The 27,388-nt window shown below is 44.2% G+C and overlaps 1 protein-coding gene across 2 annotated transcripts in view; it reads left to right on the top strand.

Moving 5' to 3' along the window:
- The window catches only part of RAB44 (RAB44, member RAS oncogene family), a 387,835-nt gene that overhangs the window by 236,034 nt on the left and 124,413 nt on the right, over positions 1–27,388 (top strand). For both annotated transcript variants that reach the window (XM_078644134.1, XM_078644135.1), the window contains exon 7: positions 2,456–2,551. In XM_078644134.1, coding sequence (XP_078500260.1) covers positions 2,456–2,551 — 96 coding nt within the window. The remainder of the gene's footprint in view (positions 1–2,455; positions 2,552–27,388) is intronic.

The raw sequence follows: 27,388 nt of genomic DNA, 5'->3' as shown, positions 1-27,388 counted from the left end.
CATATCAGTTCTCCACTGGGGAGGTGACTGACAGGAACAATTGCCAGTCAGCTGAGAGTAGTATTTTGGATCTCTACCCATGCCCCAAGGGAAATAAAGTGTTGGCACGATTTGGGGATTTGGTGCTTCTCCTGGCTAAACGGATCCTGACTAGGTGGTGGAAATCTTCAATGACCCCAGTGATATCCCAATGGAGAGAGCAAGTGGAAAGGTGGTGATTAGCAGAAAGTGATGCTCTCCGATGGGAGGGATACCAGGTGCTACAGCGATGAAGTGGGATGCATTGTTGGAATCCTTTAAAACAGTAGAGTTTCCTGATCACTGAACACTGTCACTGGCGTATATGATGAACAACACCATGCTCCTGATGCTCTACAGCTGCAGCTCATTTATCAACCCTTGGTGAGCCTGACCGATAATCCTTGCCCAATAATAAGCAAACACACTGTTATCTTTGGTGACCTCATTGCACTGGATCATTCCTGAATTTAATTAACAGCATGGTACATTTGTATAATTGCTCCTATCATGTTGCAACAAGATATGTATAAGTGGGTGGATGTCAAGGTACAGGAGGGAGAAGGGAACTGTTATGTTTGGAAAATGGTATATGCCACATGATTCTGAATGTCTCTTGATTTCTGCAATCTCTCATGTTTGGTATTGCAAAGACTTAGCCCTGGTAGATATCTAATGCAGCAACCCCTTTATGAAGAAAAGGCAGATAACACACCTGGTCACTCAATGTCTTCATAATTTCTCCACTCAAGTCTCTCAGATGGAATTGGAATCCAAGGTGGGCATCCGAGCCACTAGACCACATTTCCTCCCAATTATGAGGTCTTTAGGTTTCTTGTTGAAGACATATTGTGACCAGTACAATACACAGAGAGCACTTTGGATCAGCCCCTTGCTTATGACTAGATGATTTCTTGTCTATATAAGTTCCGTACTCTTGATGAAGTGACTTTTCTCCCTCTTATTGTTTTTGTCCTACCACTGGATCACAACTGCTTTGCCATCCTTTAGACTGGATGAGTTAAGTACATTCACTGCTAACATATGGGAACTACCTTTTTCATTTTGTCTTTTAGCACACCATAGGAGTGCATGGCTTTCTTTGCTCTCTCCCACATCCACTCATTCCACCTCACGTCCCCTGTCCCCCCCACTTTCTCTTGAGGTTAACCATCTCTCAAGTAAAGCTCTAGATTTTGTAAAAGAAACTAAAAAGTGAATTACCCTGTGGAGAGCTTGACAGCTGCACACTGCTACATGTCACTCGTTTCTATTTCTTTACACTGCATTGTGTGCACACATGGGGGCAGATTTACAAGCCCCTTGTTACACTTTTGCTCTGCCGTTGCATCACTTTAGTGACGCAGTGGCGGTGTAAACAATCCGGCCAATTTACAATATGACGCATTTAGGGAGATGCGTCACATTGTAAAGCCCTGCGTCACATTATACCTGTGCCAGGTATTATGAATGTAGGGTGGGCGTTAGCACGCAGGAAAGCCTCCTAAAAGTGATGCAGTCAAATCTACAAGATTTCACTGCACCACTTCTAGGACACCACTGCGTCAACACCTTACACCTGCTTGAAGCAGGCATAAGAAGTGATGCAGTACAATAAGTATAGGCCTCAAAATGCATTGCTGGAATTGCATCATGCTTGCGACATGACTCCGGCAATGTGTGACTTTTGGGCAACAGATGCATCAGGATTTCTGACGTATCTGTTAATCCTTGCCCCATGGTGCGCCGTATTGTAATATGGCGCATCCATGGTGGCGCAAGGGTATTGCAGGCTGGTGCAGGGAAATTGACGCATCTCTACAGATGCGCCAGTTTCTTGTAAATCTGCCCCTTTGTTTTTTAATTTGCCATACTACAATAACTCTCAGTCATTGTGAAACAGCAAAGTTATAGAAAACATGCCAGAATGGCCAGAGCATCATTAGGTATTTGCACACAAGCACACACATTGGTCACCATCTTGTAATGGGTTTTCTTTTTGTTTGTAAGGAAATCCAAACCATGCCAACGCATGCGTATGTGCAGTGATGAAGCAATGTGATCCCTGAATGTTTTTTCTTGTAAAGAAATAGAGCACACATTTCAGAATAGCCACATGTGTGCAGATGTGCTGTGATGCCGCACTTATAATTTGCTTTTTTCTGTGATAAAAACTAGCATTAGCATTGGCAAAATCAAACGCTTAGCAATCATCTTTAAAAGTGGAGCCCTATCAACTGTGGCAGTGTGTTTAACTATGTAAAGCAAATTGTCAGTGGTCATCCAAGGTGTGAAATAAAGTTTTTGGCAATCATCAGCGTATGTGTGAGTGCGCGTGTGCGTGTGTTATGTGCTTCTATTTGCCAACTCAAACAAGATTGTAACCTCTGAGGTAAGCCTTTTAAAAATAGCTATCTCTCCTTAATGTTGTATTTAGAGTGATGCCCGGAGTAACTTTCAAAGCAAGGAGATGAAGAAAACCCTGGATTTTAAAGAGAATGACATCCAACACTTAGTGGTCGTTCAAAATGAGGTAAGAATATTTGTAAATGTTCTTGATTTGCAGAAAAAACATAACAAAACTATGCATGACATTACTGTTTAGCACGTGTTCATTGCCCGCCTAGACCTAAGGAGAAGCGTTGCTTAGGGGGACCACACAGAACCTCGGGTGAGTCTTTCATGAGCTCCATAATAGCAGATACAGCACATCTGTGCTCTGGGTCCCTATTTTTAGCTACATAAATGCAATATTTTAGATCCTCTTCTGGGGTGACTTAAAGAGGACGTTTCATGTCCCTTCTTTATGTATATCAAGACAGTATCTTGTGGGTCCCTTCTTTGCAGACACTCTGGGAGGTTGCTGTGGCCTCCTTGTTTAGAGAATATCAGGATTTTGCAATGTGACTCTTCATTGGAAGAAACATGAGGTGTTCGTTGTTTCCTTTTTGGGATTCCATGGTAACTCGAATGTGTGCCGCATTCTTAAATGAGCAGTCTAATATACTACAATATTGTACAACCTCTTAATCGGTATGGTAATGCGTAGCATTGGAAGACCACTTATTCACAAGAACATTACAAAGTGAGTTCTAAAATCACATCTCCACTGACTAAAATGGGGATTTCTGGTTAACAATGGGGCCATTATCTCCCCATCCATCTTCCACACCACTGCCCTTACCTCAGTGAGCATATACCCAAGTGATGCATCTGACTTGTTTTCTTATGATACAAGAGAAATGATCCAGCCAATACGACACGGCATTACCCACTGTGTCATGTACAAATGACAAATTATTGATGCAACAGGACCACGTCACCAGATCAAAAGATAGACGCTGTAGCCCTCTCGCGCCCTGCAGCACCCCCTTATTGAAAGCCAATAGCAGGAAACAAAGTGGGACGTTCTGACTGCCACATTGCAGATGTCATAGAGGTAACATCTTGTGCCCACGGTGATGCCATGGGGCTAGGGCGAATTGGTTTAAACTACCCTTATAAGATATTTGAACAGACTGACAGAAAACAGAGACAAAATTATGAAGAACAACGTCTGTGCCATGAAAGGCGCAGAAGCCAGATAAAAAAGGGTCTAACATAGAGCTATCTTCCTAGATTGAAGAAAACTGACAATTAATTCCCTTTTCTAAAATTATCTTAGACTGTAAAGAAAGGAGAGAGTTAGGACGTTAATTATTAAGAATGGTAGTGTCAGGTGAATGTTTCTTTAAAAGGGGCATGACTTGGGCAGGTTTCCAAACTTCAGGGGCTGTCCCATCTAGTAAGGACACTTAATACATTTTCACAAGGATTGGTATGATGAGTGATATGGCTTTTTCGATCATTAAGGTGGACCATGGGTCAAGAAGAAGGACAGAAGAAATGCTATTATTGATAAAGAGTGCTTTGTCAGAGGAGAGAGGAGAAAACTATTTAAAAGAAACCTGTGAATCCAAAGTAGTTCAAATCGTAGATGAATGTATGGTCGCTGAGATGTTAAACGATTGGTAAATTACAATAATCTTGTCTTCATAAAAGGTAGAGAGAATCACACAGTTCTAGAGAATGGCAATAGAAGAAGACTGGGTGAACAGATCAATAAGACGTCTTACAATTGTAAAAACTGTGATGGAATAATTAGTTGGTGTGGAAATAGAGGACACATACTAGCTTGTGCTGGCTTCTTCAGTTAGTTTCTTATATCGCTTCAGCAAGGTACTGCACTCCTGTTGTCAGATCTCCAAAGGTGCTTTGCCTGTTTACAGTTTTTTTGGCATTAGCTAAAGCAGGGGTGAAGCCGGCGGCTAAAGCATTTTTCCTGGATTGTCTTTGATGTTTTATAGCAACAAGGACATTGGCTCTATCAGAGAGTCAATCATGATAATTGATGGCTCTCTCACAAACGTTGGGCGGAAATGGATGGGAGAGTGGCAGTGAGAAGAGAATCCCAATTTTCACCAGATACCCTATTCCAGGAATGAGCCTCAATCCAAGGGATGGAAGGGAAAACAGGAGAAGAGCCTGACAGATTAATAGTAAAGGGAATCGCAAAGTGATTTGCCTAGATAATGGGGAAGGGAGAGCTGATAGATAAAAATATCCCTAAGAGAAACTGTGAATTAAAATGTTGCCCCATGGAATGAGTGGGTAAGATAACAGCTTGTATGATGCCAATAGACGTGAGCAGGTCCACTAGCTCAGAGGAGGCAGGGTTTTTGGAGCATCCAACCAAATATTCCGACTGCTGAGGAGAAAATAAAGTCAAAGCATTTGTGATAGTGTCAGAGAAAGCATCTGGATGCAAGATGCAGAAATCTTTCATCGGGCTGGATGAGTGATAGAGCAGTTGACCTGTGAAAGAGCAGGTGGGTGCTCTTGTTATATGAAAAAGGAGAGATTCAGCAGGGGAAATGGGACTATGGGGCATAGAGATGAGTTTGCAGTGAACTAATGTTGCTTCAACAGCTACTGCTTCGAATGTTGTTGCCTGTGGAGAGGGCTAAATACAGGTCCCATCCAGAAAAATAACCGAAGGGTAAGAGGAAACAACAGTCTTCAGGGCTAATATGAAACCACTAGAATTAAATCTACACCTTACAACTCATTAATAGTTTGGGAATTGGGTGTAGTTAGGAAGGCAGGACATACAACAGATTTCTAGACCAACAGAAGGACAGGGCATCACTCGCCCATGCATAAGGAAATGGTCCCACTAAACAGAATAGCAAACCATGGAATGCTGAACCTTTGACACAGCCTCTAATAGATATGGTAATGGAAGTAGACTGACTCTGAAGATGGAATGACCATGGTGACATGTCCATATGCATATTGTCATTCCCTGAAACATACACTGCCATCTACCATAAGAAATGTTGCCCTACCCAGCACTTGATTGATTAGGCTATCCGCCAACTTAATCCAAATTTAAAACAACCAACCTCTTCAAGTTTCCAAAACGTAGGCTACTGTAACCCGTGTGTGACTGCAAGGGAGATTAGAATATTTGTATCATGTTTCTATGGCCAGGGGCCTCAATGAGATTCATAATTGAGTACTAGAGGCTATACATGGAGGTGAGTCCACAGAATCACCTTCTTACCCACAGAAATTGCAGTGGACTGGATAATAATAATAATAATAATAAAGGGGTTTATAAAGCGCCTGGTGACGCCATCCCGGCGTGTCCCCGCGCTGTGGATAGAGCAGCAAGAGGGAGTGAAGGGCCTAGAGGGTATACAGGTGGGTTTTTAAAAGTTTCCTAAATATTGTTTCAGTCTCTGCTAGTCTGATGTTCATTGGGAGGGAATTCCAGTAGTTGGCTGCCATCACGCGAAAGGAGCGGCCTCCCATTCTGGCCTTTTTTATCCGGGGGACTTTAAGAAGACCAATTCCCATAGAGCGAAGTGCTCTATTGGGCTCGTAGGGGATGGCTAGATCCTTCAGGTATTCAGGGGCTTTCTGAGAGGTTATCCTATAGCATATAAGGAGCGCTTTAAATAGGATCCTCTTTTTTATGGGAAGCCAATGAAGAGCAGCCAAGGTGGGCTTAGAGGCTGCTCTTTTGGGTAGTCTGAGGACTAGCCGCGCTGCCGTGTTTTGAAGAACCTGCAGCCTTCTAATGTTCTTTTCTGTTGTCCCCAAAAGTAACACATTACTGTAGTCAATACGCGAGGTGACTAATGCTTGGGTCATGGTGCGTCTGGCCTCTAAAGGAAGAAGGTCCAGAGTCCGGTTTAGGGTCTTCAGCACCCCAAAACATTTCCCTACTACTTTATAAACGTGGCTCTCAAAGGAGAGTTTGGGATCAACCCAGACACCCAAGTTCTTAGCTTCCTTGCAAGGGGTAGGTAGAGGACCCAGACAAGGAGGCCACCATTCCTGAGTCCAACTAGCATCATTACCTCCTATCACAAGAACCTCTGTTTTAGAGCCATTGAGCTTCAGGCAATGTTGGTTCATCCAGCCTGCAAGCTCCTGCATGCAGGTTTTGAAGTTGGCGGCTGCTAAGGTGGGTGCCTGGGATAAGGAGATGAGCAGTTGGGTATCGTCGGCGTAGGATACTAATTTTATGCCGTATGATTGGACCACATCTGCCAGCGGGGCCATATAAAGGTTGAACAGGGTGGGGCTCAGGGCAGAGCCCTGAGGCACCCCCTGTTCTAGGGCAATGCTGTCTGAGAGGAAAGTGCCTCTCTGAACCTGGAAGCTGCGGTCTGTAAGGAAAGCTTTTAGCCATCCTAATGCCGCCTTGGTGACCCCAGCTTTGCTTAGACACTGTAGCAAGATGGAGTGTGCTACAGTGTCAAACGCAGCACTGAGGTCCAGCATAATAAGTGCCATTGTGTGACCTTCATCAGCTCCCGCCCGTAGAGTTTCGGTCGCTCTCAGGAGGGCTGTCTCAGTGGAGTAGTTCTTCCGGAAGCCAGATTGGGAGCTGTGCAGGGATTTATTAGATTCTAAGTGAGCCATAAGTTGAGTATTGGCTATTTTTTCGGTCACTTTCGCAAGGTAAGGTAAGAGAGAGATGGGTCGTAAGTTTTCCAAAATATCCTGACTCACATTGGGTTTCTTTTTGATTGGTAGTACTATTGCTTTCTTCCAATCTACCGGGAGGCAAGCTGAAGAAAAGGATAATTGAATAACGTGCCTAAAATAGGGTTCCAGTACTTGTAGACTTGCTCTAAGTACTTTCGGGGGGCCGGGTCACAAGGGCAACCCGATTTGACGCTTTTGCAGACGTTTACAAGCATTTCAGGAGGGGGAACCGAAAAGCAGTGCAAGCAGGGCTCAGTAAGACTAGCTTCTACGCTTTCCATAAAATCATGGCCAGAAGTCAGGTTGCCAGAAAAGTTGGCATAAATGTCAGTGATTTTCCCAGAGAAGTATTTTGCAATTTTATTGCAGATTTCCACAGAGTCATTGCAGGACATATTACCATTTGTAAGCACAGAAATTTCTTTAAAGATTTTGAAGAGCTCTTTAGAGGAGTTCTCTGCCTCCCCAATACGAGTTTTGTAATGCAAGGCTTTGGAAGTACGTATTTTTTTATTATATTCCTTTTGCGCTTTTTTGTATTGTATTTTAATAGTCGGGCAGAAGTTGATACGCCATTCGCGTTCTAATTTTTTACAGGCAGATTTAATCGCCTGAAGTTCAGGAGTGTACCACTGGGTAGATTTTCTCGCATTTTTGGAGTTTTTCATACTTCGAATAGGAGCAGTTTTATCTAGGGCCCTTAAAATACGGTTCTGCAAATGACTGTAGGCTGTTTCACAGTCTGTGCCTCCTAGAGGACCTCCTATTTCGAGTGACTCGTTAAAAATATCATGGGAAAAAAGTTTCCATTTCCGACGCAGGTACCGGTGATCAGAGTCCTTTTTAGGATCAGACTCGGATATCTGAATATGAAAAGGAATAATGGAGTGATCAGACCACGGTACCGGAATTGGAGATGTAGCTTGTACTCCCGAACCATTCCCAAAGATTGGGTCTAGGAGGTGACCAAGTCTGTGAGTGGGGTCATGATTGATTAGGTCGAGCTGTAGGGAGTGGAGTTCTGACCTGATGTCCTTAGCTTCTGTGTCAAGGGGGTCATCAAAGTGAACATTCATGTCACCAAGCACCAAGAATCTGCTTTTCCTTATTGCTTGGTGTGCAGTGGCTTCTATCAGGCTACTAGTGAAATCATACAGCCTACCTGGGGGTCTGTACACAAGAATGCCTGAGAGGGAGGTTTGAGGTCCTATGACGATAGTAAAAGATCCTGCTTCACAGTGATCGATAGTAAGGGGAGATAGGGAGCATTGTATAGGAGTTTTAGTTGCAATTGCAATTCCTCCTCCCCTGCCTTCCTTCCTATCCAGTCTGGAGAGGGAGTAGCCAGGAGGCATAGCCTCTATGATGTCAGGGTCTGAGAATTCTCCTAGCCAGGTCTCAGTGAAAAACAGAATATCAAATTCTTCATCCTCAAGTAGATGGTATATTTGAATACTATGTTTGCTGAGAGAGCGGCAGTTTATCAGTCCCGCCTTAATCTGCCTATTGGAGGGTACCTTAATAGGTGGCTCGTCAGGCTTGAAAGAGCACCGAGGACAGCTATGCAATGATAGCGCCTCCATGGTGTGTTTACAGGGTAGGGAGACCTCGGGACAGAGATCTAGCAGCTCCTGTCTATCATACCGTAGCTTGGAGGATGTTAAGTGATAACACTCTCTAGTTGAAGGCTTCAACTTTGTAAACTGGTTTAAATAGTTGAGAGAGGAGTTTTTGTTGGTGCCACTTGTGAAGAAAAACTCTGATGATTTTCCTGAAGATTGTCCTGATGAAATCCATGTTTCTGCCTGGAAGTAGATGAAACACAAAGGTGATGGGTGGAATGCTTGAAAAAATCCTGAGGCACTGACCCATGCTTGGACCATATAAAGGTCAAGGATGGTAATGAAGATCCAAGCTAAAGACAAAAGGGTGTAAGAGAATGGAGAAAGAGCGTGATATTCCTGCAAGTCAGTAGTTGGAGGATCCAGACTGGATTCTGAGACACAGCATCTTGAGTAAGACTTATCAGGTTAGATCTTCACATACAGCTAATAGAGCACATTTTAGGAGGTCTATACACAGAAGGGAAGTATGAGAATACCACAGACTGGGACTACCTGGTGCAGGCTTGCCCACATTGTATTCAGCCAGTATGGCTCAACGACAAATACATTTTCTAACAAAACCACAACAATTTGTAAATGATCAAACTAAAGTCTCATAAATACAATAAAATATTTTGTCCTATTTGCATAAAGATTCATGAGCTTGGGGCACTCACAACATTTTAAGTCAAAACCCCTGGCTATTGAATGTTGGGGTATTCCTGCAGGAAACAAAGACCTGGCACCAGCAGCTCATGATAGAACCCGTTTGGAAGGGTTACTCAGCAGCAGGACTATTCTCTCAAAGATTGTGGAAGGACTGAAGGAGGCACTTTCTAATTTTAAATCAACCCACCACCAGTAGAGCATTTTTAAATCTCACTTTACAGATTGTTGCTTAGCAAACATAAAAATGACAGGAAAGAAGACGGATTTCTGCTAAGGTGTTTGCTCGCCACTTATCCTGCACCAACAAAGGAGGACACTGGTTTTATGGAGGAAGCCATGCCACTTGGAAATATTCATAAACCATTAAACACAGAAGAAAGGCACCATAGAAAGAAAAACGGTATTTTCCTTTATTGTGGAAGTCAAGGACATTTTGTGAAAGAATGCCCAAGGCAATTGTGAAATTCTAGGACTTGCCCGTGAAGGACAACCCACAGTTGAGTCCCTTTCCAATTCCAAGATTCACCTCCAACACACAAGGGTGTGGCAGGGAACATTTTCACCTCATGGTTCAGATACTAACTTACGGTGGACCACTTTCTACCTTAGCCCTCATTTAACATGGAGCCTCGGGGTGCTTCATGGATATATGATTTCATGAAAAACATGGTTTACCTAAGCAGCACAAGGAAGCTCCAGAACATATCATAGGGATTGATAGAAAACCTTTGATTTCTGGAGAAGTATGTTGAAAAACTCCCTCCTTGGGAACGGCATTAAATAATGGACAAAATTATTCAGTTTGGGCTCATTGTGACTCCTTCCTTTGATATTCTATTATAAACAAAGAAGGGGTTTGCCCACATCACCCAATGGGGCTGGGTGTCAATATTGTATTAGGCATTCCTTGGTTAAGAAAACAAAATCCCTCTACTGACTCGGTAAAACAGACCATTATCTTCTCTTCACAAAGCTGCCATCAGCACTGCTTTGCTAGGAAGGGCTTGTAAAAGGGTCCTTAAATGTGCTGCATGGTGCATGAGAATGTGGATCAAACACAGAGACCAGAGGCATGTAATGAATCTTATACATCTTCAGTAAAAGCGGAGCCGTTTACTTGCCACCTCATCGCCCATATAATTGTTCCATCAATTTGATTCCCAGAGCCAAGATTCCACATGGGAGAATATATTTACTGATAGTGAAAGATTATAAGATTATGCAAGAATATATCACTGAAAACCTAGAGAACGAGTTCATGCCATTCTACTTCACCAGCAGGGGCCCCATTGTTTCTCATTCTCAAACAGGGGGGTGGGGTGGGGTGAATTTCTATCTTGTATACTCTACAGAGAACTCAATGCTGTAACAGTCCAAAACGGATACTCCTTACCTTTAATCTTAGACCTTTTAGATCAAATAAATCCAGCAAGACATTTTCAAAGATTGATCTCAGAAGAGATTACAACAAGGCATGTATTCAACAAGAGTATGAGTGAAAGATGGCGTTCAACATATATGGACACTTTGAATATTTGGGAATGGCCTTTGGGCTATGTAGGGAATCCGCAGATCAATATTTCATGAAATATATCTTCCGAGATTTATTGGACACATAGATCATTAACTATCTTGATGATATTTTATTAATTTTAGAGTCCTTAGAAGAACATCACAGACAAGTCAAATAAAATACTAAGGCACTTGAGGAAGCATTCACTCTTTACCAAGCTAGAGAAAGTTTATTTGAAGTACCAGAGGTTGTATTGTTTGGGTTTTGTATTGCACAAGAGGGAATGCATATACATATAAAGATCGACAGAGTAAAATCTGTATGGTACTGGGTAGTGCTGAGAAATTTCAAGGATATCCAGAGGTTCTTAGGGTATTCCAATTTTTATAGGCAGTTTATTTAAGACTTTTCAGCGATTGTACATCTCATCTCTCACCTGACGCAAAAATGAGTATTCTTTCACTTGGGTAGAGAACAAAAAGAGGCATTTAAAACTTTCAAGAAATCATTCGGGAAGGCACATATCCTAAGGTATCCAGATTGTACACTGCTTTGCATTGTTCTTTCTTTTATATTTTTATTTTGTTTATGAATGTAGACAACAAACAAGGGTACGAACTTGCACCCATAATGATTATACAACTGCAAAGGGAAACAGGCATCACAGCATCAGTATACTCATACACATCATGTAACATCAGACCACAGACTAGGGTCACAGTAAGGTTTGCAGAAACACATAAGGACACCAAGGCATGCACAGCAGGCTTATCCCTGCGGAGACGAGGCCTTCCTATCAACAAGGTCCACTCCAAAGCATAATGCTTTTTCCAATCTCCCCAGACTTTAAAACATTTATGTGGGCACCCCCCAGTTTTATGGTGACATTTTCTTCCACCATTTACATGTCCACCCGCCTTCCATTTCTACAATATCAGGATCTCTGGGACCCCCCCAGTGCTTGGCCATATTCCTTTTTACCACCACCAATCCCAAGTTGCAAAAGAGGAGTTTGGCACATGGGATGTCCGCATCCGTGGTTACACCAAGGAGAACATACTTTGGCTCTAGTGAAATGTCAGTCTTCACAACGATGCAGAGTTCCCACACAACCTTCACCCAGTAGGGCTTTATGGCTGGGCAACACCAAAGTGTGTGCACAAACATTCCTCTAGCCCCATTAGACCACAGACAATATGGAGCCATGCCCTACCCATTTAATTCAGATGATCAGGGTCATGCTGGAACTGATGCAGAATCGTAAGTTGCATAAGCAGCAATCTGGATTTAATGCCCATCACTCTGGGATGCATCACTGCTGCCTTCCAGTCTGTGTCATCCATCACACACACATCTCTCTCCCACCTTTCTCTCATACTGGTCAGTGAATTGGGCATGTTGTTGAGCGGTTTTAAGTGAGGGGTGCCGTCATTTCCTCTATCTCACCCATAAGTATCCCACTCTCCAGGGGAGCACATTCAGGTAGTTCTGTTACCTCCAGTCCCTCAGCCTTCCATGCATGGTGCAGCTGCATGAATTTTAGGTATTGACTCTTATGCAGCTGGTATTCCCTCTGAAGGGAGAGAAAGGGCATAAGGTTTCCATCTCTGAGAAGGTCCCCAATCCTGGAGATCCCTAATATGTCCCAGTCCCTGAAGCCCTTGAGTTTCCTCATCTCCATAATCATCACCCAGGCATTTCTCTGGTCATTCTATTCGCCCAATCTATGCATCCGGTGACTTTGGCCCAGGCCTCCAGTGCTACCTGAGTAGCCAGTAGTAGATGTTCGGCCTCCCTTCCCCAAATATAGATAGTGCAAATGGGACCTTGTGAAGAGCTGAATCTGTTCCATTCTATACCTTGAATGGTCCTGTGGTGCAAACACCCACTCATTTATAGAAATCAAATGGGTTTGCCAAATATATGCTCATATATCAGGGAGGGTGATCCCACCATTGTAAGGGTTGCATTGCAGCGTCCTGAGTGCTATTCTGGGGTGACCCCTATTTCAAAGCAAATTCCTGAGAAACCCATCTAATTTCTTGAACAGCTCGTCTGTAATTCTAGAGCATGTATTCTGAAGGACATACAGGAGATTCGGCATTGCAGTCATATTAAAAATAGCCGCCCTACACAGGATTGTCAAAGATAGCACGTACCACACACCAGCACTCTGCGTCTCCCTGAAAGGTTGCTACCACCGCCCCAGGTTTCTATCTAGACATCTCTCCTTCTGGGCTGGCATATACATTCTGAGGTATTGAAACCCCTCTCTCTCAGTCTGCAGCCTCCTATCAAGGGTAAGCAAGTCAAGGGAACCAAATAGGTGGCGAAGCACTGATTTTCCCCAATTTATGCTGTAATCCGAGTGGGCACCATAGATCTTAAAGACCTGGTAGATGACCGGGATCGTTGTTTAGGGCTGGGCAATGTATTGAAGGATATCATCCGCCTATAGATCTTTTCTTCTTCTGTGCTACTTTTGGATACCTGAAACCACCTGATCACTGGCTGATTTCGGGTCATGTAGGCTAAGGGCTCTATGGTGAGGGAGAACAGGAGAGGTGATAAGGGGCTCCCTTTCCAGGCCCTCCTCCCAATCAAAAACACAGACGAGAGGAGATTGTTGATCCTCTCTGCAGTCGCTGGAGCCTGTTATAACAACACTATCCATATCCATGTTATGTATTTGGAGCCAAAGCCAAAATTCTTCAGCGTTTGCTGAAGAAAAGGCAATGTATGGTGACTGATAAGCCATCTTTCACTATTGAAGTTATGCTGTCTTAAAAAGACCCGGGACCAGAACAAATTCATCATGTGTCTTGCTATTCTTAAACTTTGATATCATCGGAATATTATCTACACCTTCTATGAAAGGGAGCTATTTCTCAGGTAGCAACAAACAGAGGAGGCATTCTGAGATACTAGCGCATTGCCGGTTAAGACACTACTCCCTTCAAAAACAAAATTGTTTTTTCTACTACTCAAAGTAGTGGAAGTAACTTCTACTTCACTGGATGACCTGGGCAATTTATTGCCTGACTCAGTAAGGTAAGCATGTTCTTGGACTGCCACTTCATAATCGTGTTGGATCTTGCTGATTGCTTGTGCCATGACCTGCAAAGGACTGGTCTCAGACTCTATCTTCTGTGGCTCTGGAAAACGATGTTGTTCTTGGTACTGCATGTGTGATGGGGTCCAAGGCAATCCCTCCCTCCCCCCATAGAAGTTGACTCAGCCCCTTGAAAACTCTGGACTGATTGATGCTAACTCGTGGACTGACCTTTGGATTGCGGGGCACACCTAAAGGAGGAGAACAACGCTTCCTGTCATCATCACGCTACCTGATAGCGCCCGTCAGTCACCTCTCGCGTTTCCCGCTTTGCGGGAAACGCTCGCCCTTGGGGGTCCTGTGGCCTAGCGGGAGGCCAAAACAACATTGCCCAGAAGTCACCTGGGACAGGAGGCACCTCCCCGCCACGCCCTCCACAGGTGCTTTAAATTCGGCCACAGCACCGCGCCTCGCGGGAAAACTCTGGACTGATTGCTGCTAACTGGTGGACTGACCTTTGGATTGCGGCGCACACGTAAAGGAGGAGAACAGCACTCCCTGTCATCATCGCGCTACCTGATAGCGCCCGTCAGTCACCTCTCGCGTTTCCCGCTTTGCGGGAAACGCTCGCCCTTGGGGGTCCTGTGGCCAAGAGGGAGGCCAAAACAACATTGCCCAGAAGTCACCTGGGACAGGAGGCACCTCCCCGCCACGCCCTCCACAGATGCTTGAAATTCGGCCACAGCACTGCGCATTGCGGAACGCGCGCGGGCTAAGCCCGGGCAAAGGTCGGGCCCTCTGTGGCCCTCGGAGGCCAGAGGAGGCTGGGCTGGGACACCCCCCTTGATTTTTAACCACGAGATAAGCCAGTAAACTTATGATATATAGATTCACTATTGTATACCATGGTTTTTGTTCAAAGGATTTTACATTAGCTTGGAGGGTATTTACTTGTTAATTCTCGTGCTTAATATTTTCCTGCAAAAGATATAAACACTATGAGCCATATGTAGGTGGCCAAATACCGGTCGGTAACACCGAAAATGGGTCGTTTTCGGCATTACGACCGGTATTTGGCCATGTGAGATGTAGGTAATACCGAATTGAATCGATAATAACGAATCGGTAAAAAATTACCGATTCCTTATTTACCGATTGGAGAATACCGAAACAATGAATACCGAATCGGAAATAACGAATCGGTAAAAACCCCAAAAATGAGATGTAGCAAACCTCGGTATTATCGAATATGACCAAAATCGGTAATAACGATTCGGTAATTACCACTTTTCCAGAGCAGGTGGTAATCAGGTGCAGTGCATAAAAACAGGCCCAAAATGCATCTGTGTGAACACAATGTCGGCCCTCTACCTCATAGCAAGGCGGCTACGCTTGAGAGCAGCAGGAGTGAGGATCTGGAGACGGGAAGAGCTGGTGTACAGACTGCGCATCACATTGTTCCAATTGACTGAACCAGAAATCCTTGAGAGGTATAGACTGCACCCAGATACCATCCTTGACCTAATACGGGACCTAAAACCCTATCTGGAGCATCAGACACCAAGGGCCCACGCAATCCCCACCCATGTCCAGGTACTCTGTTGCCTGCACCTCCTTGCATCAGGAAGTTTTCAGGGTGTGATAGCCGCAGTGGGTGGTGTGTCACAGAGCTGTCTATCCCGTTTCCTCAACACTTTCCTGGAGGCCATGATGGACAGAATGGAACATTACATCACCTTCCCCAATACACAGGCGGAGCTGCAGAGGACCAAGCTGGAGTTCTACCAACTTGCGCAGTTCCCACACGTAATTGGCTGCGTCGATGGGACCCATATACCCATCTGCCCACCTGCAGCAAGTGAATACATCTACAGAAACCGCAAATCCACCCACTCCATCAATGTGCAGGTGATATGTAATGCCAAGTACATTATAACTGACATCGTGGCCAAATTCCCCGGGAGTAGCCACGACTCGTACATCTTCCGGAACAGTGGCATCCATACACGTCTGCTTGCTGGTGAATTTGGAGACGGATACCTACTAGGTAAGTCAATGTGACACACCCTGATGTACACCCTGGCTCGAGCGGTTGGTCACACAAATTAATGCCAATTTCATCTGTACATAGGTGACAGCGCATATGCCCTCCGGCCTTATCTACTCACACCATATCTCAACCCAACCACCCCAAGGGAGAGGAGATACAATGTGGCACATAGGAGCACACGCAACGTGGTGGAGCGCACATTTGTATTGCTCAAAAACAGATTCCGTTGCCTCCACAAAACTGGAGGTGCATGTCTGTACAGCCCCATCAAATGTTGCAAGATAATTGCTACATGTGCAATGCTACACAATCTGGCCACAAAAAAAGGAACAGCAGTGGAACTAACTGACTCAGAGGATGAGGACGAGGACAACCTTCAGCCAGAGCCCTGCGCAGCTGGTGTTGCAATTGAACATGATGGTAGACAGAGACGGGCAGAGATTACGTCAAACTATTTCTGAGTGAGTAACGAGACAGAGCCAGTAACAGTTACATGTTAAGGTGTTTATTAAGCACACCTCCAGTATTGTGATCAATGTCCAATCGGACTTGGGTTACATCACCCTGAATGTATGGCAACAGGCATAGGTCTCTACTTCCTGCGTCCACGCGCTGCACGTGCACGTTCCCTATCAACACTGTCTGGTGTGTTGGACTGTTCCTGTGCAGCCCGTGGCGTTCACTGCGCCTCCTGCACTTGGTGGGTGAGGGCGTAATGCTACCACGGCTGGTAGCCTCCTCACTGTCCCCCCCCCTTCCATTGTGGCCGCCTTAGCAGTTTGCAGAAGCTCTAAAGCTAAGGTCATAGACACCATCCCCCTGGCCACATCCCTGCTGCAATGCGCCATCTCCTCCTGCATGGCGATGGACCTGCGACACATCAGTGGTGTTGCAGTGGCCAGCCAGTTCACGGACTTGGCATAGGCCTGGAGCCTCTGCCTCTCCCTGCGCCTGCCAAGACGGTCCTGCTCAAGCTGGCTGCAGAGGTTGTCCACAGAGGTAGATACTCTCTCCATTCCCGCACACAAGTTCTCTCCCATATCACTGATGCCCTTCTCCATCCTGTGCATATGCTTGTTGATGTGTGCCACCTCCCTGTGCATTGACTTCATCTCCCTCCATTGCAGGCGCTGGACCTTCAGCATGTTGCTTTCCAGTCCAGCGAACACACTTTCACCCTGCTCAGATGCTTCTGGACTGTCCGGCCTTGCCCTGCGGCGTCTGGATGAAATGTGGGCGCCCCCGGATGGAGTACCAGCCCTCTCCCTGGTGGATCTCTCACGTATTGGACTGTGCTCTCCTCTGACGACTCCTCCATCTGCTGGAGGGTGGCCACGGCATGCCTCCTGCCTGACTGTGGCGGTGGTGGTGTTGGTGATCGTCGTAGTGGGGACTGGGTGAGAGGGGATTGCGGACTTCCCTGGCGCTGTGGTGATGGCTGTGGTGGAGGATTTGATGGCTGTGATGGGGCCGAGCTTGGGGTCCCTGCAGGCATGCTGTCATCCTCATTTTGCCTCCCCTCTGGCCTGGCTGACTTGGCTCTGCTGCCCTCTGCTGCACTGCGAGATGACTCGCCTGTAATGACACAAATGCAGATATACTCACTGCTCTGTCTGCAATTGAATTACATTAAACATCTTGCCTACAGAGCACAGTGATTGTCCTGACGTAGCCAATTACTTTACCATGCTATTGTGTTTGCTAGCCTGACTGTCCTATACATTAGTTTACTCTGACTACATCACCCATAATGCATTGCAGGTAAGCAGTAAGACATGGAGTGGAGTGGGAGCTCACATGCCACTATGGGGATTGGGGTTGGGGAGGGGGTAGCACAGCATGCTGGGCATGCTTCTTACCTTGTTTTCTTGCTGCTCTGGCAGAGCTGTCTGCATCTCCCACGCCACTCACACTCTCCGGCTGGATGGTGGACTCCACCATCAGTTCCAGTGATGTTGGTGCTGGGGCTCGGTTTTTTCCTCCACCTGTTTTGCCAGCCTGCCTCTGTCTCTTTGCCATCCTTAGTTTTGCAGTCTTCCTGAGGTCGTACCGCCTCTTCCTGATGTCCTCTATGGTGCGCTGGGTCACACCAATGGCATTGATTTTGTCCCGAATGCCACTCCAGATTTGCCTCTTCTGTGACTCGGGCACTTGGTGGGACTGGGCTCCAAAAAGCTTGTGATAGTCTTGGCTGACATCCTGGATCAGTACCTCCAGCTCCTTGTCACTGAACTTCAGTTTTCTTTTCCTATCACCTCCCTCCTTCTCCCTGTCCTGGCTTGCCATTTCAATGCTTGATGTCTTGTTTTTACATTTCTTGCTAGTAGCTGTGAGGCTCTGTTGCTGCTGCTGGCTCCTCAGCTCACCTGCCTGCCTGCCTCACAGTGAGCTCTAGGTCCTGTGCACCTGCATGGGTGTGGCCACTTCCTGTTTGGGAGGTAATTGGGTGCACAGGATTGGCTGATTCCACGAATTACGAATTTTTGAATTACCGAATCGGTATTTACCGAATCAGTAATGTATTCTGTAACTCCGAATCGGTATTTTTACCGATTCGTTCACATTCGGTATTTATTACCGAATTTTAACGAATCAGTAATGTTTACCGATTTTTTATCTACATCGCGTTTACCGAATTCTTAATACCGATTCGGTAAAATTCGGTATTAAGGATTCGGTATTCTTGATTTACCTACATATGGCCCTAAATATGCAAAAGGGGTCCCCAAAACTATTATTTCGCAGGGAGGATCCCTCCAGAGGACATTAGATCATTATTTAACACGGGCGACAACAGCCATAGAACGCGAAATCATGAGGGCTGAGCAACGTTTATCCTTAGAAACTATACGTAATAAACGATCTTCCTTGCGGCTAATTCATTCAACTCAAACTCCACCAGTACCAGGGGATGTAAATGATCCTAGCAATATTACTGATGCCCCTGTAGAGCTGCAATATGGACCAACTAGGGCTGCTATTCGCGTGCCAACATGGTAAATATAAGCGTTGAGTCTTGTGCGCAAGTTATATCGGAGGAGAACCTTTTAGGCACTTCCCCAATCCCATTATTTAAAGATAATTTGCAGTCTCCTGCACTTGGACAGGCCCCATCTACTAAAAGGAAGCGTAAGGGAGCTAAGCATAGGGGGAGATTGGCGAAATTAGCAAAATTGCATTTAAGCCCCCCGAAGGCTAGTAACAGCACCCCCAGAAATACGAAGGATTACCTAGGACCACAGTTGCCCGTACTAACTCCACCATTAGATCTACTGGCGCAAATTGAACACTTAGTGAAATCCTTGATGTTACCGCTAGTAGAAAGAGTGAAGAGAATAGGAGAAAAGGTGGGGAATATAGAGGAAGTAACAAATGCAAATGCCGCACTTATTAAGAAATTAGCAGAAGGTACGCAAACTCAGAATTTGACTGAAATGAATGTGGCCAAAATAAATGGGGCGGCGCAAAGTACTTTAAGTCAACCGGTCCCGTTGAAAGTACCATCCCCCAATATGCAGAACCCAAAAAGCAATCCGTAGACCCACTCTATTAAAGACTGCCGCGTCTAAAGAAGGGCACATTAATAAAAATACAACTCTAGATGGGAAAGGCACTAACCAGGGCAGGTTAAATAGAAGCACTGATCGTATTGATTTACCACCAGAGGCGGCACCCTTTGTGAGTATACTCTCAGGGGTGCCTGAGCTTGTGAATGGGAAAACTGAAGGGCATCGGGAATTAAAAAACAAAGTAGCCTTTTGGCTAAGTAAAAATAGACCGCTTCCCACTAACATTGACGGGAACATTTTAAACGTCAGAAGGGTGGGGTGGTTAGGGCATATGACTAAGGATATAGCAGGAGACTTGGTCATAGTGAATTTTAGGGATAAACGTGTGATCCCTTACCTCCAAAGTTGGCAACCTCAAATAGGAGATGGAGGTATAGTAACATGGGAATTAGTTGATTTCTACCCCAGAGCACCACACTGGCTCTCTGTAAGACCCCGAACAGAAAACACCCATTTTGGGAGTAGTGTAGGTTTTGCCCCAAATAACTACAATATACCAACATTCAACCGGTTTGATTTACTTTCAGGTCTTGAATCGGTTGACTGACTTATTGGAGATAGCTCTGGCCGTAACGTGAAATGTATCCAACAAGACAGTGAGACAGACAAGGCAAATATGGAAGTACTTATGCCTTGTGAGGGGATGGCCGACTTAAATTTTATAGATCCTGCGTCCTTAGAGAACCCCACTACCCAAGAGGGGAAATGGACCAAGAATATCTGCAATACTGAAATAGCCATGGTGGAAGACTGTGGAACATCTGGAGGTCTAGCTGAAATGAGTGATGTAGCCAGGGCTGGGTCCCCAGTTGTGGGTATTGTGTCTAGGATTCCTATTACTATTACCAAAAAGATGGAAACATGCAGCCTTATGTTTTGGAACGTGGCAGGCTTCAAAACGAAAATAACCTATTTGGGAAACCGTTGTAAAAAGGTATGATATTATGGGTTTACAGGAAACTTGGCTAATAGAGCCAGTGCATATTAGCGGCTATAAAACCCTGCAGTGGGGGGAACATATGGGAGAGCTAAGGGTGGCCTGACCATGTACCTGTCCAACCAGCTTAAATATGAGAGAGTACAACTATTATCAAAAAATAGTTATAACCAGCTGGTAAAGATAGATACTAATAAGGTAACAAGTTTTATTATTATACATTTTTACAACAACATCCCAAATAGTGACATTGTTACTACTATAAAAAGTTGGGTGTTGATTTAAAACATGAAATGGATACAAGCAGTAAAGAAGTAACAATTATATGGGGGGGATTTTAATTGTGCTCTTTGTAAACGGGGTCGACAAGGTATCTGTGGCCTTATGTTAGAACAGGATATTAGCCTCACCCATTTTGAGCATACCATATGTGGGAACTTACTAAATGAAATATTGTTCACCTATGATCTGGGATACGTAAATGAAATTGCTCAAATATTATCCCCCTTTGTCCCGACCTTTATTGGTAGGGGAGCATCCACCACAATTGACTTTATTATATCCCCTAATAGGTATGGTCGCCAGATTAAAAATATCCAAGACCCTTGATGTTGTGTTGAGCGATCACCGACCGTTAACTGTGGAGATCGAGAACCCATTTCGGGATCTAGATAGGGAAGGGCTAATTAGGCAGACAGTCCCAGACGTGATACTTGGGAGGCAAAATGGTTACTCACTTAAATGGAGTAAATTGGCCCCAGAGAAATTTTTGCATAAATTGGTGAAGGAATGCTCAGAAAGTTTTATGATCTGTCTGGATGAGCACGCAGACAGTAAGTGTATTATTAAACATTTTAATTTTATTGCATCTACTATCAAGGATAGTTTGTGGGTTGAATCAAAGAATCGGGGAAAAAGTAATAGGAGATGGTTCGATTCTGCATGCTCAAAGGCACTCTCTTATCTTAAAAATGCCCTACACGGGATTCCTCGTGATCTATTATTGGTTAGAGGGTTAAGGAAAACCTATAATGAGGAATTGAAAAATCGGAAAAACGTAATAAAAAGGGAGGCTTGGGAATCCCTATGTGAGGCTTCGCTTTCTAAAGACCCCTCTGCTTTTTGGAAAGCGGTAAATGCCCCCTTTCTCTATGACAATACAAAAGCTCGCATAGAAATAGCGATTGCTGAGGACGGATGGGTCGACCATTTTTCTAAACTCTATAGCCGTCCAAAAGGGATATATCAACCATTACCTGTTATATTAGGGGGAAAAAGGGCTATGGACCTGAAATTGGTTGTAACCCTGGAAGAAGTCATGGCGAGCCTTAGAGCAATCAAGGGCGGAAAGGCGGCAGTCCCGGACGGGATTCCAGCTGACCTGTTTAAACATAATAGTGAGCTTTGGGGGCCCATGTTGATACAACTTTTTAATGCTGCCCTTGTGAGGGGTCTAAATGCCTCATGGTTTACCTCGGTAATTGTGCCAATATTTAAGAAGGGAGATAGGCAAAACTGCGCATGCTATCGACCCATTTCTCTTTTAGATTCATCCATAAAGATCCTTGGTAGGGTTATTTTAGGGAGACTTCAAATCTGGGCAGAGGATAATGGGATAATCAGTGACCTGCAATATGGTTTTCAGAAGGGAATAGGAACAGTAGAGCAGGGCGTACATTTATTTATTATACATCAAAAATACGTTAGGGCAAAGGGGGAACGCATGTAGTTTACATTTGTTGACCTTACGTCGGCATTTGATTGTGTCTCCCTTAGCAAACTTTGGGCAATATTAGAAAGTTTAGGGGTGGAAGAAACTATTATTTATTTTCGAAGGGAACTATATTCAGGTGCCACAGCTTCAGTCCGTTATGGGAAGGATGGAGAATGTACTAGATCCTTTGGGATAGGCCGTGGGGTACGCCAGGGGTGCGTCCTGGCCCCTTTTCTATTCTTAGTCTACATAAATGGCGTTGAACGCACCCTCTTACAGGAGTGCAGGGATATGCCTATGGTAGCCAAAAGATCGATCCCTGCACTCTTGTAGGCAGAGGATGCGATCATAATGGCTCGGACGCCCCTTGCCCTACAGGGCCTGATAACATCTTTTAATAACTTTATGTTGAACCTGGATTTAAAAATTAATTGTACAAAAACGTTCTCCATGAACTGTGGCACTGGTAGTAACAAACAGAGAAAAATTATGTATATAAATGATAATCCCTTGGACTCTACCCCTACCTTTCCTTACCTAGGTATCCTGTTTCACGAGACTGGCACATGGGCTAGTGCGGTAAAAGCGAGAACCCTTTTGTTCTCATAATCAATAATGGCCCTAAAAAATGTTATTAAAAAATTGGGGGAAAAAACGATCAGGGAAATTTTAACAATTGATAATGCCACTTGTTTATCAGTTGTTCTTTACAGATCAGGACTCTGGGGATATGCCAACACTAAAACAATTCAAATAGTGGAAAATATGTTTTTGAGGCACATCTTAGCCGTACCTGAGAGTGTCTCGACTTATATTTGTCACACAGAACTTGGCCAGCCACACATTGTAGATACAATTAAAATCCAGCCCATTCTTCTTTGGCATAGGGTTTGGACAACAAACGAGTGCGTACTGAATCACGCTATTCTTAGGGATGTTCTAAATTTAGAAAATGTGAGTAGGATCAAATGGCTTGATTATGTTAAATGTTTCCTTGCTGAAATTGATTGCCTAAAATATTATTGTTACAACTAGCCTATTTGGTATGTTCCGTCCACCCCTATTCCCTGCCCTTTGTTGGACCCTTCCACCCTGAAGTTCATTGTGGAATGTTGGAGTAGTAATCAGTGAGGAGAGTGGATGGCTATTAAACTGTACTATTCTTGAATCTTCCTGTGTCCTGTCATACTTCAAGAATTCTAACACTGGCGACGGAACTGTGCAGGGGGCCGAGGTGGCCATCTCCCCTTTGAGTACTCTCTCCATACGTGTAAGGATTTACTTTCCTAAGTCTTTGGATGTTCCCGCAAGTATTGGCAAGTGGAACCAGATTGTGTGAGGCATTTTGTGTCCACGCTTATTAACTGTGTAAGGCGTACTGTCAGTGTGGATCAGGAAATAAGTTTAACTCCTATAAAATTTATCGTGAGGAGGAAGTTCCCGCTGTGTGCGCGACAGTTCTCGAGTTGTGTGGACTATTTTTGAAAGCCTCACACGTACCTTCTCCGTTGTGGAAGTTCCGTGGTGTCCGTGTGTATGAGGAGAAGCAGAAGTGCTGTCCGGTTGTGATGGTCCGCAGCGGAAGATCGGCGAGTGTCTCATTCTGTTAAGGGAAGGTCTCCAGTATTTTCATGTGGCTGTGTCCCAGGGTGGCGCCTGCGCTGATTCTTTCTACGTAAAATCTTCTGGAGCCTGACAGGATTCTTGACGTCTTGAGGAGCATTGTCTTTGGTTGGCGCCTGCGCTCAACCTCCTTGTTGGACGGGAGGAGCTCCATTGCCTGGGTGTCGTGTAGTTCTGCTGAATAAAACTACTGCGCACCACTAATTCAGGGCCGCATTTCCTCCTTACTTGCCTCAGAGACCAACTGTATTTGGTTTCCGAGCTGAGCCGGCGCACCAGTAACTAAGGATCGGTCTTTTCGTGGAAACTTTCTCTTCAAGACTAACTAGCTCAGGAGGTGAGAACTTCAAGTAAGAACTAGAAATTTCTAGGACCAGCCACAGACTATTATTAAAAGAAAAAAAAAGAAAATATTTGGAGTTAAGACGTCTCATATTTCCAAATTAACTTTAAATCTGCAGCGTTCTGTGTCCAAATCTGGAAGCTGTTCCAAAATATTTTTGTTCCATATATCCTTTACATGTAGCGGCACAGTATTTTATTTACAGTTATTCTATATTTGCAGTGTTTTGTGTCCTTTTAACATCACCATCTCAACCAGAGAACTGTTTATTATCACATGCAGGCTGTGCAGTACAGTAATTTCATTGTTATATTCCCTTGAGTCATTGTTCCAGGGTCTCAAATGGCAGCAGCAAGCATGAACCAACCCCCGCCTTTCCTTAATGATATAGGAGAATCCGAGATTAGCTGGAAAGAATGGGTAAAACTTGTTGAATCATATCTGATAGCTATTGGTGGTCAAAGGATCAATTCAGTAAGAAAACAACATATTCTGGTGCACAATTTGGGTGTACAAGGTCGTAAAGTATATGAATCTTTACCTGTACCTGAGCAAGATGGTAATGCTGTTGGAGAGGTAGACGTATATGTGCAAACCTTGGAGAAGTTAGAAAAACATTTTGGGGATAGAATCAATGTGGTTTTAGAGCGTCACAAATTTTTTAAAAGGTGTCAGGGAAAACAGGAGTCAGTACAAAATTATATTGCAGTATTGTGGGGAGTTACACAGTTATGTGAATTTGGTGATCTCACAGACTCTTTAATAAGAGATCAACTGGTGAGATGCACAAATAATCCGCGCATCCAGGAGAAACTGTTGGCAAAAAATCCAGGGCTCAGAGAAGCTATAGAAATTGCCAAGTCAGTGGAACACACAGCTAAGTGTGTGAAGGAAATGAAGCCTGATGGGGAGACAGTAGCCACCATTGACAATCAAGAAGATAGGAATGATGTGTATAAGATGAGGTTTAAGGAAAATGTTAACACCAAGGTAGATTACAAAGAGAAGGGTCCCAAGTGTTACCGTTGTGGTAGCAACAACCATTTTGCTACCTATTTCCAATGCCCAGCCAAGTATGTCACATGTAAGAAATGCAATAGAAGGGGACATTTTGCCAGAGTGTGTCGCGATGGAGAGTTGCACACCAGGGAACATGAAAAGAATATGGAGAGGGCCACTAGTAGAGAAGTGAAATGCATTGAACAAAAAGTAGAGAAAATTACTTTGCAAGTGAAAGATGTCAATGACACTGTGAATTCTATTTACCCAAAATGTGATGTACTAATTAATGATGATTTAGTTGAAATGTTTGCAGATTCCTGTTCTCCGTTCACTTTAATAAATAAGGATGATTATATGTCCACAGGCAAGAATAAGATCAGTGAGCTTAAGTCCCCAGACATTTCCCCCTCAGGATATAACAAGGGTAATATTCCCCTTTTGGGCATGAAAGATGTGCAGATACAATTCAAGGATAGGAAAACCTATGGAACTGTATACGTGGTGACGTCGGGTTCCAACCTTTTGGGATGGGTTCATCAAAAAGAATTGGGAATCATATTGGATCCCAATAGTGCAGAACAAGTGTTACTTACAGAGAAGTTTCCAGGAGCGGAAAAGATTTGTGATGATTTCAAACAACTGTTTAAAGAGGAACTGGGATGTTTACACAATTTTCAGCATAGGATTAAATTAAAACAAAATGCTAAACCTGTGGTACATGGTCTGCGTACTGTACCTTATAAATTGAGAGAACCCTTAGAAATTGAGTTGCAGAAGTTATGTGATATGAATATAATTCAACCCATAGACTGTTCCGAGTGGTTGGCTCCGATAGTTTTGGCAGCCAAATCCAATGGAGAGGGCATCCGCCTCTGTGTGGACTTACGCAGTTTAAATGATTGTATTTGGGTAGAGAGACATCCTTTGCCAGTAATAAATGAAATGCTAAGCACCATGGGTCCTGCAAAATATTTCAGTGTAATAGATCTATCCATGGCATACCACCAGATCGAATTACATCCAGATTCAAGGCCGCTCACGGTGTTTATCACGCCTTTTGGTGCCTTCATGTTCAAAAGAATGCCTTTCGGCCTTGCATCGGCTGCTGCAATTTTCCAAAGAGCCATGCAAAAAATTCTGGAGGGTGTGGAACGCACTATGTGTTTCCAAGATGACATATTGGTCTATGGAAAAAATTCAGAGGAACACGATGGTGTGTTGAGGCAAGTCTTCCAAAGACTCACAGATGCTGGTTTAGCAGTCAAGAAAGAAAAATGTAAGATAAAAGTACAACAAGTGGAATATTTGGGCCATTCAATTTCGGAAAAAGGATTTAGACCAAAGAGCAGTTTGATCCGGGCAGTTAAGGAAGCTCCCAACCCAAGAAACAAAGATGAGTTGAAGTCATTTTTGGGACTCATGGAATACATGTCAAAATATGTGGAAAAGTTTGCTGCTAAGTGTGAATCCATGAGAGAGATGTTAAAGAAAAACAAGGAGTTTGTGTGGAACGAGGAACAGGAGGCAGTTGCTCATGCATTGAAGGAAGATTTAGTCAACTCCCCAGCCCTTGGAACTTTTGATGCCACCAAGAAAACTATTCTGACAACTGATGCATCAAACTATGGACTAGGTGCTACTCTAGTTCAGAAAAATGGAACTGAAGAAAAGATTATTGCCTATGCGTCTAGAAGTCTCTCCCCACCAGAAAAGAACTATTCAGTAATCGAACGAGAAGCTTTGGCGTGTTTCTGGGCGGTCAGACATTTTACGTTTTTTCTATGGGGTTTAAGATTTACTATACGTACAGATCACAAGCCCCTCACGTATATTTTTTCAGTGAAAGGGTTGGAGAACTGCACCCCACGCATCAGCAGATGGATACTGGGGCTGGAACATTTCAATTTCAAGATTGAACATGTGCCGGGCAAGGAAAATATCATTGCTGATTTTCTATCTAGATCACCCCTTCCAGAAGAAGATGTTACAGAGGAAGCTCTGGACAGTCCGATAATGATGATGGATTTTCCTGCCATCACGGAAATGGAGTGGGAAGATGGAATGAAGAAGGACAAGGAGCTCAGTGTCCTAAAAGAGCTGATCAAGAATGGATGGCCAAACAAGAAGAAAGATGTAGAGGCAGGAGTGGAAGAATTTTGGGAAGTCAGAGATGAACTAAGTACCATAGGAGGGAAAGTTTATCGAAATAATAGAGTGATACCTCCTAAAGAACTACGAAAGAGAGTCATTGAT

This window comes from Lissotriton helveticus, chromosome 5_1, assembly GCF_964261635.1.
Source record: "Lissotriton helveticus chromosome 5_1, aLisHel1.1, whole genome shotgun sequence".
NCBI lineage: Eukaryota > Metazoa > Chordata > Amphibia > Caudata > Salamandridae > Lissotriton > Lissotriton helveticus.
Note: the sequence above shows the minus strand (reverse complement) of the source record. Positions and strands in the feature narration are given on the sequence as shown.